Source organism: Argopecten irradians, chromosome 5 (assembly GCF_041381155.1).
Source record: "Argopecten irradians isolate NY chromosome 5, Ai_NY, whole genome shotgun sequence".
In the NCBI taxonomy this organism is placed as follows: Eukaryota; Metazoa; Mollusca; class Bivalvia; order Pectinida; family Pectinidae; genus Argopecten; species Argopecten irradians.
Window position 1 is genome coordinate 963,312 of NC_091138.1, and position 17,185 is coordinate 980,496.

Consider the following 17,185-nt stretch of genomic DNA (forward strand, 5'->3'; position numbering starts at 1 on the left):
GAATTGGTCGTTAGAGGACTAAAGGAAGTTGTGTGGGAGACAGATGAAATCTAATGTATAGAAAGAGAATTGGTCGTTAGAGGACTAAAGGAAGTTGTGTGGGAGACAGATGAAATCTAATGTATAGAAAGAGAATTGGTCGTTAGAGGACTAAAGGAAGTTGTGTGGGAGACAGATGAAATCTAATGTATAGAAAGAGAATTGGTTGTTAGAGGACTAAAGGAAGTTGTGTGGGAGACAGATGAAATCTAATGTATAGAAAGAGAATTGGTTGTTAGAGGACTAAAGGAAGTTGTGTGGGAGACAGATGAAATCTAATGTATAGAAAGAGAATTGGTCGTTAGAGGACTAAAGGAAGTTGTGTGGGAGACAGATGAAATCTAATGTATAGAAAGAGAATTGGTCGTTAGAGGACTAAAGGAAGTTGTGTGGAGACAGATGAAATCTAATGTATAGAAAGAGAATTGGTCGTTAGAGGACTAAAGGAAGTTGTGTGGGAGACAGATGAAATCTAATGTATAGAAAGAGAATTGGTCGTTAGAGGACTAAAGGAAGTTGTGTGGGAGACAGATGAAATCTAATGTATAGAAAGAGAATTGGTTGTTAGAGGACTAAAGGAAGTTGTGTGGGAGACAGATGAAATCTAATGTATAGAAAGAGAATTGGTTGTTAGAGGACTAAAGGAAGTTGTGTGGGAGACAGATGAAATCTAATGTATAGAAAGAGAATTGGTCGTTAGAGGACTAAAGGAAGTTGTGTGGGAGACAGATGAAATCTAATGTATAGAAAGAGAATTGGTCGTTAGAGGACTAAAGGAAGTTGTGTGGAGACAGATGAAATCTAATGTATAGAAAGAGAATTGGTTGTTAGAGGACTAAAGGAAGTTGTGTAGGAGACAGATGAAATCTAATGTATAGAAAGAGAATTGGTTGTTAGAGGACTAAAGGAAGTTGTGTGGAGACAGATGAAATCTAATGTATAGAAAGAGAATTGGTCGTTAGAGGACTAAAGGAAGAGTGTGTAGGAGACAGATGAAATCTAATGTATAGAAAGAGAATTGGTCGTTAGAGGACTAAAGGAAGTTGTGTGGGAGACAGATGAAATCTAATGTATAGAAAGAGAATTGGTCGTTAGAAGACTAAAGGAAGTTGTGTGGGAGACAGATGAAATCTAATGTAAAGAAAGAGAATTGGTCGTTAGAGGACTAAAGGAAGTTGTGTGGGAGACAGATGAAATCTAATGTATAGAAAGAGAATTGGTCATTAGAGGACTAAAGGAAGTTGTGTAGGAGACAGATGAAATCTAATGTATAGAAAGAGAATTGGTTGTTAGAGGACTAAAGGAAGTTGTGTGGGAGACAGATGAAATCTAATGTATAGAAAGAGAATTGGTCGTTAGAGGACTAAAGGAAGTTGTGTGTAGGAGACAGATGAAATCTAATGTATAGAAAGAGAATTGGTCGTTAGAGGACTAAAGGAAGTTGTGTGGGAGACAGATGAAATCTAATGTATAGAAAGAGAATTGGTCGTTAGAGGACTAAAGGAAGTTGTGTGGGAGACAGATGAAATCTAATGTATAGAAAGAGAATTGGTCGTTAGAGGACTAAAGGAAGTTGTGTGGGAGACAGATGAAATCTAATGTATAGAAAGAGAATTGGTCGTTAGAGGACTAAAGGAAGTTGTGTGGGAGACAGATGAAATCTAATGTATAGAAAGAGAATTGGTCGTTAGAGGACTAAAGGAAGTTGTGTGGGAGACAGATGAAATCTAATGTATAGAAAGAGAATTGGTCGTTAGAGGACTAAAGGAAGTTTGTGTGGGAGACAGATGAAATCTAATGTATAGAAAGAGAATTGGTCGTTAGAGGACTAAAGGAAGTTGTGTGGGAGACAGATGAAATCTAATGTATAGAAAGAGAATTGGTCGTTAGAGGACTAAAGGAAGTTGTGTGGGAGACAGATGAAATCTAATGTATAGAAAGAGAATTGGTCGTTAGAGGACTAAAGGAAGTTGTGTAGGAGACAGATGAAATCTAATGTATAGAAAGAGAATTGGTTGTTAGAGGACTAAAGGAAGTTGTGTAGGAAACAGATAAAATCTAATGTATAGATGAGAATTGGTTGTTAGAGGACTAAAGGAAGTTGTGTAGGAAACAGATAAAATCTAATATATAGATGAGAATTGGTTGTTAGAGGACTAAAGGAAGTTGTGTAGGAGACAGATGAAATCTAATGTATAGAAAGAGAATTGGTCGTTATAGGACTAAAGGAAGTTGTGTTGGAGACAGATGAAATCTAATGTATAGAAAGAGAATTGGTCGTTAGAAGACTAAAGGAAGTTGTGTGGGAGACAGATGAAATCTAATGTATAGAAAGAGAATTGGTCGTTAGAGGACTAAAGGAAGTTGTGTGGGAGACAGATGAAATCTAATGTATAGAAAGAGAATTGGTCGTTAGAGGACTAAAGGAAGTTGTGTGGGAGACAGATGAAATCTAATGTATAGAAAGAGAATTGGTCGTTAGAGGACTAAAGGAAGTTGTGTGGGAGACAGATGAAATCTAATGTATAGAAAGAGAATTGGTCGTTAGAGGACTAAAGGAAGTTGTGTGGGAGACAGATGAAATCTAATGTATAGAATGAGAATTGGTTGTTAGAGGACTAAAGGAAGTTGTGTGGGAGACAGATGAAATCTAATGTATAGAAAGAGAATTGGTCGTTAGAGGACTAAAGGAAGTTGTGTGGAGACAGATGAAATCTAATGTATAGAAAGAGAATTGGTCGTTAGAGGACTAAAGGAAGTTGTGTGGGAGACAGATGAAATCTAATGTAAAGAAAGAGAATTGGTCGTTAGAGGACTAAAGGAAGTTGTGTAGGAGACAGATGAAATCTAATGTATAGAAAGAGAATTGGTCGTTATAGGACTAAAGGAAGTTGTGTAGGAGACAGATGAAATCTAATGTATAGAAAGAGAATTGGTCGTTAGAGGACTAAAGGAAGTTGTGTGGGAGACAGATGAAATCTAATGTATAGAAAGAGAATTGGTCGTTAGAGGACTAAAGGAAGTTGTGTAGGAGACAGATAAAATCTAATGTATAGAAAGAGAATTGGTCGTTAGAGGACTAAAGGAAGTTGTGTGGGAGACAGATGAAATCTAATGTATAGAAAGAGAATTGGTCGTTAGAGGACTAAAGGAAGTTGTGTAGGAGACAGATGAAATCTAATGTATAGAAAGAGAATTGATCGTTATAGGACTAAAGGAAGTTGTGTGGGAGACAGATGAAATCTAATGTAAAGAAAGCGAATTGGTCGTTAGAGGACTAAAGAAAGATGTGTAGGAGACAGATGAAATCTAATGTATAGAAAGAGAATTGGTCGTTAGAGGACTAAAGGAAGTTGTGTGGGAGACAGATGAAATCTAATGTAAAGAAAGAAAATTGGTTGTTAGAAGACTAAAGAAAAGTTGTGTGGGAGACAGATGAAATCTAATGTATAGAAAGAGAATTGGTTGTTAGAGGACTAAAGGAAGTTGTGTGGGAGACAGATGAAATCTAATGTATAGAAAGAGAATTGGTTGTTAGAGGACTAAAGGAAGTTGTGTGGGAGACAGATGAAATCTAATGTATAGAAAGAGAATTGGTCGTTAGAGGACTAAAGGAAGTTGTGTTGGAGACAGATGAAATCTAATGTATAGAAAGAGAATTGGTTGTTAGAGGACTAAAGGAAGTTGTGTGGGAGACAGATGAAATCTAATGTATAGAAGGAGAATTGGTTGTTAGAGGACTAAAGGAAGTTGTGTGGGAGACAGATGAAATCTAATGTATAGAAAGAGAATTGATCGTTAGAGGACTAAAGGAAGTTTGTGTAGGAGACAGATGAAATCTAATGTATAGAAAGAGAATTGGTCGTTAGAGGACTAAAGGAAGTTGTGTGGGAGACAGATGAAATCTAATGTATAGAAAGAGAATTGGTTGTTAGAGGACTAAAGGAAGTTGTGTAGGAGACAGATGAAATCTAATGTATAGAAAGAGAATTGGTTGTTAGAGGACTAAAGGAAGTTGTGTTGGAGGCAGATGAAATCTAATGTATAGAAGAATAAATTGGTTGTTAGAGGACTAAAGGAAGTTGTGTGGGAGACAGATGAAATCTAATGTATAGAAAGAGAATTGATCGTTAGAGGACTAAAGGAAGTTGTGTGGGAGACAGATGAAATCTAATGTATAGAAAGAGAATTGGTCGTTAGAGGACTAAAGGAAGTTGTGTGGGAGACAGATGAAATCTAATGTATAGAAAGAGAATTGGTTGTTAGAGGACTAAAGGAAGTTGTGTTGGAGACAGATGAAATCTAATGTATAGAAGGAGAATTGGTTGTTAGAGGACTAAAGGAAGTTGTGTTGGAGACAGATGAAATCTAATGTATAGAAGGAGAATTGGTTGTTAGAGGACTAAAGGAAGTTGTGTTGGAGGCAGATGAAATCTAATGTATAGAAGGAGAATTGGTTGTTAGAGGACTAAAGGAAGTTGTGTTGGAGGCAGATGAAATCTAATGTATAGAAGGAGAATTGATCGTTAGAGGACTAAAGAAAGATGTGTAGGAGACAGATGAAATCTAATGTATAGAAGGAGAATTGATCGTTAGAGGACTAAAGAAAGATGTGTAGGAGACAGATGAAATCTAATGTATAGATGAGAATTGGTTGTTAGAGGACTAAAGGAAGATGTCTAGGAGACAGATGAAATCTAATGTATAGAAAGAGAATTGGTTGTTAGAGGACTAAAGGAAGTTGTCTGGGAGACAGATGAAATCTAATGTATAGAAAGAGAATTGGTTGTTAGAGGACTAAAGGAAGTTGTGTAGGAGACAGATGTATACACGTGTGTAGTTACTAAATAATGAATCAGTAAGGACAGAGATGATCAATATAATGTGTGGCTAAACCAAGATCAATAATCCTTCTGTGTAACCTCAATCATTATATATATGTAGATTATGATACAAGTGTCGGTAAATTATCAAGTTAACTCCCATGCCTATTCAGTTAACTTCCTAGTCAGTCCATCTTAGTTTCTATAGTCTAACCAGTTAAGTCCCTTGTTGATCTATATAACTTTCTTGTCTACCCTGATCCAGCTATGTCCATTGTCTATCCAGCTAACTCCCTTGTCTATCCAGTTCACTCCCTTGTATATGCAGTTATTTCCCTTTTCTATCCAGTGATCCCTTGACTATCCTGATCCAGCTAAGTCCATTGCCTATCCAGCTAATTCCTTTGTATATCCAGCTGAGTCCCTTGTGTATCCAGTTATCTCCCTTGTCTATCCAGTGATCTCCCTTGTCTATCCTGATCCAGCTAAGTCCCTTGTCTATCCAGTTATCACCCTTGTCTATCCAGTGATCTCCCGTGTCTATCCAGTTTACTCCCTTGTCTATCCTGATCCAGCTAAGTCCCTTGTCTATTCAGTTATCTCCCTTGTCTATCCAGTTACCTCCCTTGTCTATCCAGTTCACTCCCTTGTCTATTCTGATTCCAGCTAAGTCCCTTGTCTATCCTGATCCAGCTTACTCCTTTGTCTATCCATTTATCCCACTTGTCTATCCAGTGATCTCCTGTGTCTATCCAGTTAACTCCCTTGTCTATCCAGTTGTCTCCCTTGTGTATCCAGCTATCTCCCTTGTGTATCCAGTTAACTCCCTTGTCTATCCTGATCCAGCTAAGTCCCTTGTCTATCCAGTTATCTCCCTTGTCTATCCAGCTATCTCCCTTGTGTATCCATTTATCTCCCTTGTCTATCCAGTGATCTCCCGTGTCTATCCAGTTATCTCCCTTGTCTATCCAGTTATCTCCCTTGTCTATCCAGTTATCTCCCTTGTGTATCCAGTTAACTGCCTTGTTTATCCTGATCCAGCTAAGTCCCTTGTCTATCCATTTATCTCCCTTGTCTATCCAGCTATCTCCCTTGTGTATCCATTTATCTCCCTTGTCCATCCAGTGATCTCCCGTGTCTATCCAGTTATCTCCCTTGTCTATCCAGCTATCTCCCTTGTGTATCCAGTCAAGTCTCTTGTCTATCCTGATCCAGCTAAGTCCCTTGTCTATCCAGTTATCTCCCTTGTCTATCCAGCTATTACAGACTATCCAGGTTTGGGTGCTCCAAGCTACAGTATGTAAAAAGTAGGTCCTCACTACTTCTGCAGCTATGCTTTGTCTGCTTTGCCTTGAGGATGGGAAAATTGATCTTTTCTCACAATGCCATTAGTCATTACGCTGCATTAAATTGTACATTGATTATTTCATCAGGAATCAAACTCTATGAAGGCAAATTTTACTCCTCTTGATTTTATAACCTCCCCAATTATACAGATAGGTTTCTTAGTTTATACAGTGAATACAGAGGCTCCCCTGAGTGTTGTAGATAAAATGATGAAGTCCATGTACTTGCTGTGACATGTTAGATTATAAAGGATTTATCAAACAATCACTTAGGACTGATCAAAATGATTTCAGGAAAAGAAGTTTTTTTTACTAAAAACCTAGGTAGACTTGATAGTATGTCTTATTGAAAGCACACACTAGAACTTATCCATGTCTGGTAACTGCCAGTCTGGTCTGGGCCCTGTCTGCCTCCTACTGTTTAATGCAGATAAACATTTCTAAAGAAATGATTTAATATGCATTTGATTATGGAAAACAAGTTTTAAAGTATACTCTTAAGCAGCATCAAGACTGTTAAAGAGAAAATTAAATTTGCAAAAAAATGACAGCCTTTTTGCTGAGGAACCTGTTTCATATTGCATGAAGAGCTAAGAGATATTGTTTTCCATGGCTTGACAAAGAATATGAAATGAGAGTAGAAGTATATTGATGGATGTGTAGACCGAGTGTCAGCCTGCCTCAAGTTACCAGCTTTCTGTGTTATAGGCCTCACACAAGATAACAAAGAACATTCACAGTCTGTTTCTCTCACAACCAAATTTCTGGCTTTTAATTTAAAATGTTAAGATTTTAGAAATGATAGAGTATAAGGATGTGGTCAGATTGGTTTACTATAAACCGTTGTTAGCATCCATTGTCTGTTATGTAAGTCAGGTGATAGGAAATGTATTTCAATACTGCGGCTAAATTCCTGTAGTCCTTAGATGACATGTTATGGTAGTCTTTGTATATATTCTGGAATTTATTCTATAACGATAGAAATTTGAACTGAGCGGCACATGTTTGTGACATACTTAAGTTATGTCTGTCTATAATTTACCTGGAAGTTGAATGTATATTTGATAGCTTTCTGAATCAGAAGTGTGTCAGCATGCAGTCTAGCCGGGTAAATTACATTCATAAGTGTCTGTCTTGTGAGACACCAATACAGGAAGGAAGCCTGGAAAGGATGTGTTAACTAATGATACTGATGAACTTGGAATTTCTATTTGTTGAGCTTGGAAAATGGAAATTGTGCACAATATATCTTTGATGTTTATGTGCTAATGAGAGGTAATGGAGGCCCAATAGATCAGTGTTAATGAGGTATATATAGCCTACTAAACTGATAATGACAACACATGAGTATCAAAGTCAATAATTTGATTGACAAATTTATAAATTGCATGTTACACCGTCACAAGTGTAAGGTTTTAGTAATACTATAATTAAATCCAATGTAGACAAAGCTTTCAATTTCTTTATCTATAAGAGAGGCGAAATTAGGCTGGAATGTATCTATAGTGACTTCATCAATAGAGGATCTTACATGAGTGGCTATGTGATATGAAATTTATCAAACAAGTTCAATAATTTGATATTATATATTAATATCGAATATATTAAATTATTTGATGAGTTTGATAAATTTCATATCACACAGTCACAAGTGTAAGATTCTTTTTATCACAAAACTTTTTTTAATAGAAATACAAGCAAAACTATAAATTTCGTCTCTATATAAAATTGTAGGAATCCGGCTTGGACGTGACGTTTCCGTGTACTGAAACGATCATGTGACATCATATATAGATTATGACATCAAAACTACGCTTTACGTCATAATAGTGTTATTATACATGTGTCTTATGATATTTATGACATGGCAATATGACATGGCTGGACGGGTCACTTATGTGATGATAGTGTTATTACACCTGTGTCTTATGATATTTATGACATGGCCGTATGACATGGCTGGACGGGTCAGTTATGTGATGATAGTGTTGTTACACCTGTGTCTTATGATATTTATGACATGGCCATATGACATGGCTGGACCCGTCAGTTATGTGATGATAGCGTTTTTACACCTATGTCTTAATTATGATATTTATGACATGGCCATATGACATAGCTGGACGGGTCAGTAATGTGATGATAGTGTTGTTACACCTGTGTCTTATGATATTTATGACATGGCCGTATGACATGGCTGGACGGGTCAGTAATGTGATGATAGTGTTGTTACACCTGTGTCTTATGATATTTATGACATGGCCGTATGACATGGCTGGACGGGTCAGTAATGTGATGATAGTGTTGTTACACCTGTGTCTTATGATATTTATGACATGGCCGTATGACATGGCTGGACGGGTCACTTATGTGATGATAGTGTTGTTACACCTGTGTCTTATGATATTTATGACATGGCCGTATGACATGGCTGGACGGGTCAGTAATGTGATGATAGTGTTGTTACACCTGTGTCTTATGATATTTATGACATGGCCGTATGACATGGCTGGACGGGTCAGTAATGTGATGATAGTGTTGTTACACCTGTGTCTTATGATATTTATGACTTGGCCGTATGACATGGCTGGACGGGTCAGTTATGTGATGATAGTGTTGTAACACCTGTGTCTTAATTATGATATTTCTGACATGGCCATATACAGGACATGGTTGGACGGGTCAGTTATGGAATAAAAATGAGCCTATGAAGAATGTCCTTCCATATCTGTCTATGACTTCATAAACCCAAAAGATATTGAGGCTTACAGATACTGTGTTCAGTTGACTCACCAGTGGCTAGACATGACAGACTGCAGACAAAAATAGAATGTCTCATTTCAAAAGTGGGTCACTATATAGGTGGCCCTATAGCTAGCTGCCATACATTTTGTTTACTACTGTATGAACAGCATATAAACAGATAGAGTCATGTAGGCAGTAAACAATTAAAAGAAATTAATTACTCACTTACTATAGAATGGTATTGTGTATCTAAACTTACTATAGAATGTTATTGTGTATCTAAACTTACTATAGGATGTTATTGTGTATCTAAACTTACTATAGAATGTTATTGTGTATCTAAACTTACTATAGAATAGTATTGTGTACTTAAACTTACTATATGGTGTTATTGTGTATCTAAACTTACTATAGGATGTTATTGTGTATCTAAACTTACTATAGAATAGTATTGTGTATCTAAACTTACTATAGAATAGTATTGTGTATCTAAACTTACTATAGAATAGTATTGTGTATCTAAACTTACTATAGAATAGTATTGTGTACTTAAACTTACTATAGAATGTTATTGTGTATCTAAACTTACTATAGATGTTATTGTGTATCTAAACTATATTACTATAGAATGTTATTGTGTATCTAAACTTACTATAGAATGTTATTGTGTATCTAAACTTACTATAGAATGTTATTGTGTATCTAAACTTACTATATGATGTTATTGTGTATCTAAACTTACTATAGAATAGTATTGTGTATCTAAACTTACTATAGAATAGTATTGTGTACTTAAACTTACTATAGAATGTTATTGTGTATCTAAACTTACTATAGAATGGTGTTATTGTGTATCTAAACTTACTATATGGTGTTATTGTGTATCTAAACTTACTATATGGTGTTATTGTGTATCTAAACTTACTATAGAATAGTTATTGTGTATCTAAACTTACTATAGAATAGTATTGTGTATCTAAACTTACTATAGAATAGTATTGTGTATCTAAACTTACTATAGAATAGTTATTGTGTATCTAAACTTACTATAGAATGTTATTGTGTATCTAAACTTACTATATGGTGTTATTGTGTATCTAAACTACTATAGTATTGTGTACTAAACTTACTATAGAATGTTATTGTGTATCTAAACTTACTATAGAATGTTATTGTGTATCTAAACTTACTATAGAATAGTATTGTGTATCTAAACTTACTATAGAATAGTATTGTGTATCTAAACTTACATACTATAGAATAGTATTGTGTACTTAAACTTACTATAGAATAGTATTGTGTACTTAACTTACTATATGGTGTTATTGTGTATCTAAACTTACTATAGAATAGTATTGTGTACTTAAACTTACTATAGGATGTTATTGTGTATCTAAACTTACTATAGAATGTTATTGTGTACTTAAACTTACTATAGAATAGTATTGTGTACTTAAACTTACTATATGGTGTTATTGTGTATCTAAACTTACTATAGGATGTTATTGTGTATCTAAACTTACTATAGAATAGTATTGTGTATCTAAACTTACTATAGAATAGTATTGTGTATCTAAACTTACTATAGAATAGTATTGTGTATCTAAACTTACTATAGAATAGTATTGTGTATCTAAACTTACTATAGAATGTTATTGTGTATCTAAACTTACTATAGAATGTTATTGTGTATCTAAACTTACTATAGAATGTTATTGTGTATCTAAACTTACTATAGAATGTTATTGTGTATCTAAACTTACTATAGAATTTATGTGTCTAAACTTACTATAGAATGTTGTGTATCTAAACTTACTATAGAATAGTATTGTGTATCTAAACTTACTATAGAATGTTATTGTGTATCTAAACTTACTATAGAATGTTATTGTGTATCTAAACTTACTATAGAATGTTATTGTGTATCTAAACTTACTATATGGTGTTATTGTGTATCTAAACTTACTATAGAATAGTATTGTGTATCTAAACTTACTATAGAATAGTATTGTGTATTAAACTTACTATAGAATAGTATTGTGTACTTAAACTTACTATAGAATGTTATTGTGTATCTAAACTTACTATAGGTGTTATTGTGTATCTAAACTTACTATATGGTGTTATTGTGTATCTAAACTTACTATAGGATAGTATTGTGTATCTAAACTTACTATAGAATAGATGTGTATTACTATAAATGTATTGTATCTAAACTTACTATAGAATAGTATTGTGTACTAAACTTACTATAGAATGTTATTGTGTATCTAAACTTACTATATGGTGTTATTGTGTATCTAAACTTACTATAGGATGTTATTGTGTATCTAAACTTACTATAGAATAGTATTGTGTATCTAAACTTACTATAGAATAGTATTGTGTACTTAAACTTACTATAGAATGTTATTGTGTATCTAAACTTACTATAGGATGTTATTGTGTATCTAAACTTACTATAGAATGTTATTGTGTATCTAAACTTACTATAGAATGTTATTGTGTATCTAAACTTACTATAGGATGTTATTGTGTATCTAAACTTACTATAGAATAGTATTGTGTATCTAAACTTACTATAGATGTTATTGTGTATCTAAACTTACTATAGTTATTGTGTATCTAAACTTACTATAGAATAGTATTGTGTATCTAAACTTACTATAGAATAGTATTGTGTACTTAAACTTACTATAGAATGTTATTGTGTATCTAAACTTACTATAGAATGTTATTGTGTATCTAAACTTACTATAGAATGTTATTGTGTATCTAAACTTACTATAGAATAGTATTGTGTATCTAAACTTACTATAGAATAGTATTGTGTATCTAAACTTACTATAGAATAGTATTGTGTACTTAAACTTACTATAGAATGTTATTGTGTATCTAAACTTACTATATGGTGTTATTGTGTATCTAAACTTACTATAGAATAGTATTGTGTATCTAAACTTACTATAGAATAGTATTGTGTATGTAAACTTACTATAGAATAGTATTGTGTACTTAAACTTACTATAGAATGTTATTGTGTATCTAAACTTACTATAGAATGTTATTGTGTATCTTATGTATATAGTGTAAGGACATTTCTTACATTGAATGTCAAATTTTATTGTCTCTAAAGATTTGTAGTAGCTGTAATTACTGGATTAACGATAAAGGCAATTAAAATAACATTAATAAATGATGCCCGTTAAATGAATCTCCAAAACTAATTGGTAATTAATCAGCAATATGTTGGTTTTAAGTAGGTGATAATCAATTTCACACCTGTATCACAGGTAAATGGTATTGGGTCACAGTCTGGTAGACCCAATTACCACTTGAGTCTGACACCGTCTACCCTGGGGAAGTGTTTACCTGTCTGTATCCCTGGGGGTAGTGTCTGGGGGATATATATGCTACAGAAGAACCACTCAAGATGGATATATATACTCTACACTCATGGCTATATATACCACAGTTCCTAAATCATACTCAGGATTTGGTAACAGGTGCTCTGTTAATGTCCTGATTTTTCTCTATGTGAAGTGAGTGACTTGTAACAGATCTATAGTTACATTGACCTTTCCAATGATCCATTTGAGGATATTGTCAGTATAATCCATGTGGAGAGAATATGTTGTCACTCTACAAGCCATACCAATTGCAACAGGTACAGTAGGTTTATAGCATTGTAACACAAAATTAAAATCTAATTTTATAATGTTCAACTTTCCAGTTGTCATTGATAGAAGACACACTATTGTTGATACACTTAGATTGTATCTGTAATGTGATGTACTAAAAGTGACAAAATGATTGAGGCATGATTATAATCTATCAGCGACAGAAAAGATATAGCTAAATGGCAATGTGGCATTTACATTTTATCCATGCAGGGACCTGAAAAGGGAAAAAATATAAAGCGGAAAGCAGAACATTAATTTATGTATTAATTTTTGTGTTAGATAATTATTTCTTAAAATTTCATTTGATATTAAAATTAAAATAGACTGAAACAAAAATAGATTTAAAAAGTAAATTGTGTAAATTTTGCTTTGAAAGAATTTATATCAGGTCTGATGTAATATAATTATTTTCATTTGTTTTTCGTAGCAAAAATTGTTCAACTTGTGAAAATGCAGTACTGCATGGTAGTAAATATGTCACTATGTACTGTCGGTCCATATTGGGAGGGAAATTGAATGGTTGTGAGTCTGGGGTTACCTTGTCATGTAGAATTCAAAGATAAAAAAGCAAGATGCTGTGCTTTCTCTTTTAACTGCTTATGTGTTGGGCTGTTTTTTGTGTTGAGCTTCATATGTAGAATAAACGACATTTAGTATACTCCATCGTTCATGCATGACAACAAAATTTACATTTGATGAGTCATGTCTTGTGTGTCGCGGTACAATGGTTTGTTATTAACCAGGATCCTCTGCTCCGAAAACTTCCTATTCACATGTATTAACGTGACACAAGTGCATTAGGAAGCAGGAAACTGTATGTCATTGTCTGAATTTCCATGATGTCTACATGAAGGCACTTTTAAATGGCTACCTTGAGCTTGTACATACGAATTTGTAACATATTCACTAAAATATGTTAGGAGACAAACCAATGATATAATTTATTCTATGATATGGTTTCATTATATATGTACCTACTGATCAAAATAATGTGTCAGTAATAAAGACTTAGTGTGTAATGTGTATAACTTGTTTGGCTTGAGCATTGGTGTCCATTCTATAACCTATTGTATAATAATATTTCGTTTTGTATATTTTCAGAAGTCTACATATCCAAGGAAGAGCTACCCGACCACGTACAGCCAGGGACTCGACAAATTTACAGGGTTCAAGGGTCACAGACCAAATGGCACAGATCCAACTAAACCCAAAATGGCAGCTTCACATTTTCAGGAATTTTCATCATATCCATTTGAAAGAACTAAAATGTCACCAAATAGTGCTCAAGGTTATATGAATTTTCATGGACAGCAACAACTCAACGGTCATCTTCCTCATACAGGATCTGGTTTCCAAGGCAACATGTTTTCAGACAAGGCCGAAATGGGGTCAAGGTCAACAATGTTGGACCAGAAACGGGCCATAACCCCAAATGGTTTAGATAAAAAAATGCCTCCTTTCCCAGGACAATTGTCTTTCAAAAATTCAATGGACTTTTCATTTAACATGAAGCAAAATTCAACAAATAAATCAATGGAAGAACTTTACCAGAAACCACAATTGAATTCGGTAGATTCTGGTAACCATAATATCCAAGTTAATCGTGGAATGGGATATGGGGGTCAATTTCACCAATCGTCGTCCTATATGGATCCATTTATGATGAAAGGTTATGAAGGGAATTTTATGAAAAATGAAGTGGGAAACAGTCTGATAAAATCTGAAAATAACCATAGTGAACCAAAACCAAAAAAAAGGAAAAAGAAGTTAGTTGATGGTGAAAATGTTGGCCTAGTCCCAAAAAAAAAGAAAATGAAGGCCACGAGTAAAGACAAGTTATCGCCTCCACAGTTACCGTCCATTGATCACTGCCTTGGGGCAGAATTAGGAGTCGGTGAACAGCCTCGCAATACCGAGGGTCTCAGTCCTGAAATGGATGATCCGAGTAAACCATCACACATCGACACAACTTCACGTCCTCAAAGCAGTGGTTCTCAAAATAGTCATTTGGGAGAAAATTGTTCAACAGTACCTGAAAGGTTTGATCACATGAAATTCATTGAATCAATGAAAAATGAGGAGAGGTACAAAGCTGCAGAAGATGGTAGAATTACCCCGTGTTGTAACAACTGTGACAAGTTAGGGATGAGGTATTCTCCTTTGTGTAGCAGTAAGTTACGGACACTGTCTCCGGAGATGTCCTCGTCCTTCGACGGTCAAGACAGTAGTGGTCGGTTTCACCAGCCTGTGCCCATGTCTCGTCTGTCCCCCAACTGTACTGTGACGAGTAGTGGTGTGAACAGCGTCTCCTCTGTTTCTCAGGATAGCGTTGCTTCTCAGCAAGGCAAACAAACATTTCAACTACTAAATCACTCACATCATCAAAGTGTAAATGGAAAACCAGTAGTATCTGATATCAAAGATGATTGTTCCAGCCAGATATATTCTACAACAGATCAGAAGTTACTTGCTCATACAACCTCTGATAGCCTCGATTACAATGTGTGTAAGAAGGAGGATTACAAGGACAGTAAAGGTCTGGATATGATGGCACGGGAAGCGGAGAAAGAAAACTGTGTCAACAGTAGTCGTATGAATGGCGTGTCCGATGTACGGATTAGTGGGGAGGAGGCGGGCATGCTGCCACCGTTAAACGGTGTGAAGATGGATCACTTGTCCTGGGCAGCGGACCAAGTACAGAAACTAAAGGACACCGTGCTAGGAAAACAGGAGGAGGAGGACGACTTGAAGGAGAGACTGAAGAACAACATAAAGATTGCCATTCCTAAATGTGGCTGTAAGGGCCCTGACTGTAAGTATATCTCAGGTATTCTGTATACATTATACATTAATACCCGTAAACGAGGCTGTAAGGGCCCTGACTGTAAGTATATCTCAGGTATTCTGTATACATTAATACCCGTAAACGAGGCTGTAAGGGCCCTGACTGTAAGTATATCTCAGGTATTCTGTATACATTAATACCCGTAAACGAGGCTGTAAGGGCCCTGACTGTAAGTATATCTCAGGTATTCTGTATACATTAATACCCGTAAACGAGGTTGTAAGGGCCCTGACTGTAAGTATATCTCAGGTATTCTGTATACATTAATACCCGTAAACGAGGCTGTAAGGGCCCTGACTGTAAGTATATCTCAGGTATTCTGTATACATTAATACCCGTAAACGAGGCTGTAAGGGCCCTGACTGTAAGTATATCTCAGGTATTCTGTATACATTAATACCCGTAAACGAGGCTGTAAGGGCCCTGACTGTAAGTATATCTCAGGTATTCTGTATACATTAATACCCGTAAACGAGGTTGTAAGGGCCCTGACTGTAAGTATATCTCAGCTATTCTGTATACATTAATACCCGTAAACGAGGCTGTAAGGGCCCTGACTGTAAGTATATCTCAGGTATTCTGTATACATTAATACCCGTAAACGAGGCTGTAAGGGCCCTGACTGTAAGTATATCTCAGGTATTCTGTATACATTAATACCCGTAAACGAGGCTGTAAGGGCCCTGACTGTAAGTATATCTCAGGTATTCTGTATACATTAATACCCGTAAACGAGGTTGTAAGGGCCCTGACTGTAAGTATATCTCAGGTATTCTGTATACATTAATACCCGTAAACGAGGTTGTAAGGGCCCTGACTGTAAGTATATCTCAGGTATTCTGTATACATTAATACCCGTAAACGAGGTTGTAAGGGCCCTGACTGTAAGTATATCTCAGGTATTCTGTATACATTATACATTAATACTCGTAAACGAGGTTATATTATTTGTGAAAGTACGTTAACCCTTTGTATACAGAGATGGGTGGTATACAGGTAAGTATATCAGGTATTCCGTATTTGTATATTACAGAGTTATCTTCCCCTGTGGGTAGGTAATGATTGTGACCTCATGTGCTTGTGAGGTTAACATCGTTTTGCTGTCATCGTTTTGGAGAACACAATGTAAATTGTGCTCATAAAATAATAACGTAACAGTCGTTACCTACCTGTAAGGGAGCTAACTCTGTAAGAAGCAAAGACGGAATACAGAGATGGGAGGTATAGAGTTCCTAGTCTGTAATATTTATGATATAGATATGTAGAGTAATGGCTGATGTTGAGGAACTAAACTACCTCTGTACCAGAGTATAGCTTCAATTAAAGAGTATCCTGTCTAGGAATTGCAGTTATTCATATACTTGAAAACAGCATGAATATCATAAATTGAGAAATGTCATAATAATGGATAATAGAGCCGAAAGTGTTGTGTTAATAATACATTTTTATTTGTTACAATGCATGATATATAAGTGTGGAATTACAGACAAAACTTTGACTGTAAGTAGTATTATACAGGGCTACAGGCTGTAAGTAGTATTATACAGGGCTACAGGATGGATGACCTGTACACCATGTTTCAGAGTTTTATGTTGTGTTACAGATGTAGCCAATGAGGATGAAGAAGGCCCCTACTATACACAGCTTGGATGTGGCCGTAGTATACAAGCCGTGAGGGAGATGATGGAGAAAAGGTTAGTGTCA

The 17,185-nt window shown here is 35.2% G+C and overlaps 1 protein-coding gene across 4 annotated transcripts in view; it reads left to right on the top strand.

Annotated features, from left to right (window-relative positions):
• The window catches only part of LOC138322608 (methylcytosine dioxygenase TET2-like), a 49,181-nt gene that overhangs the window by 18,924 nt on the left and 13,072 nt on the right, over positions 1-17,185 (top strand). For 2 of the 4 annotated variants that reach the window (XM_069266580.1, XM_069266581.1), the window contains exons 3-4: positions 13,738-15,448; positions 17,085-17,175. In XM_069266580.1, the coding sequence (XP_069122681.1) occupies positions 13,738-15,448; positions 17,085-17,175 (1,802 nt within the window). Of the gene's footprint in view, positions 1-13,400; positions 13,517-13,737; positions 15,449-17,084; positions 17,176-17,185 lie in introns of those variants that run through there. The other 2 variants (XM_069266582.1, XM_069266583.1) reach the window with 2 other exon arrangements.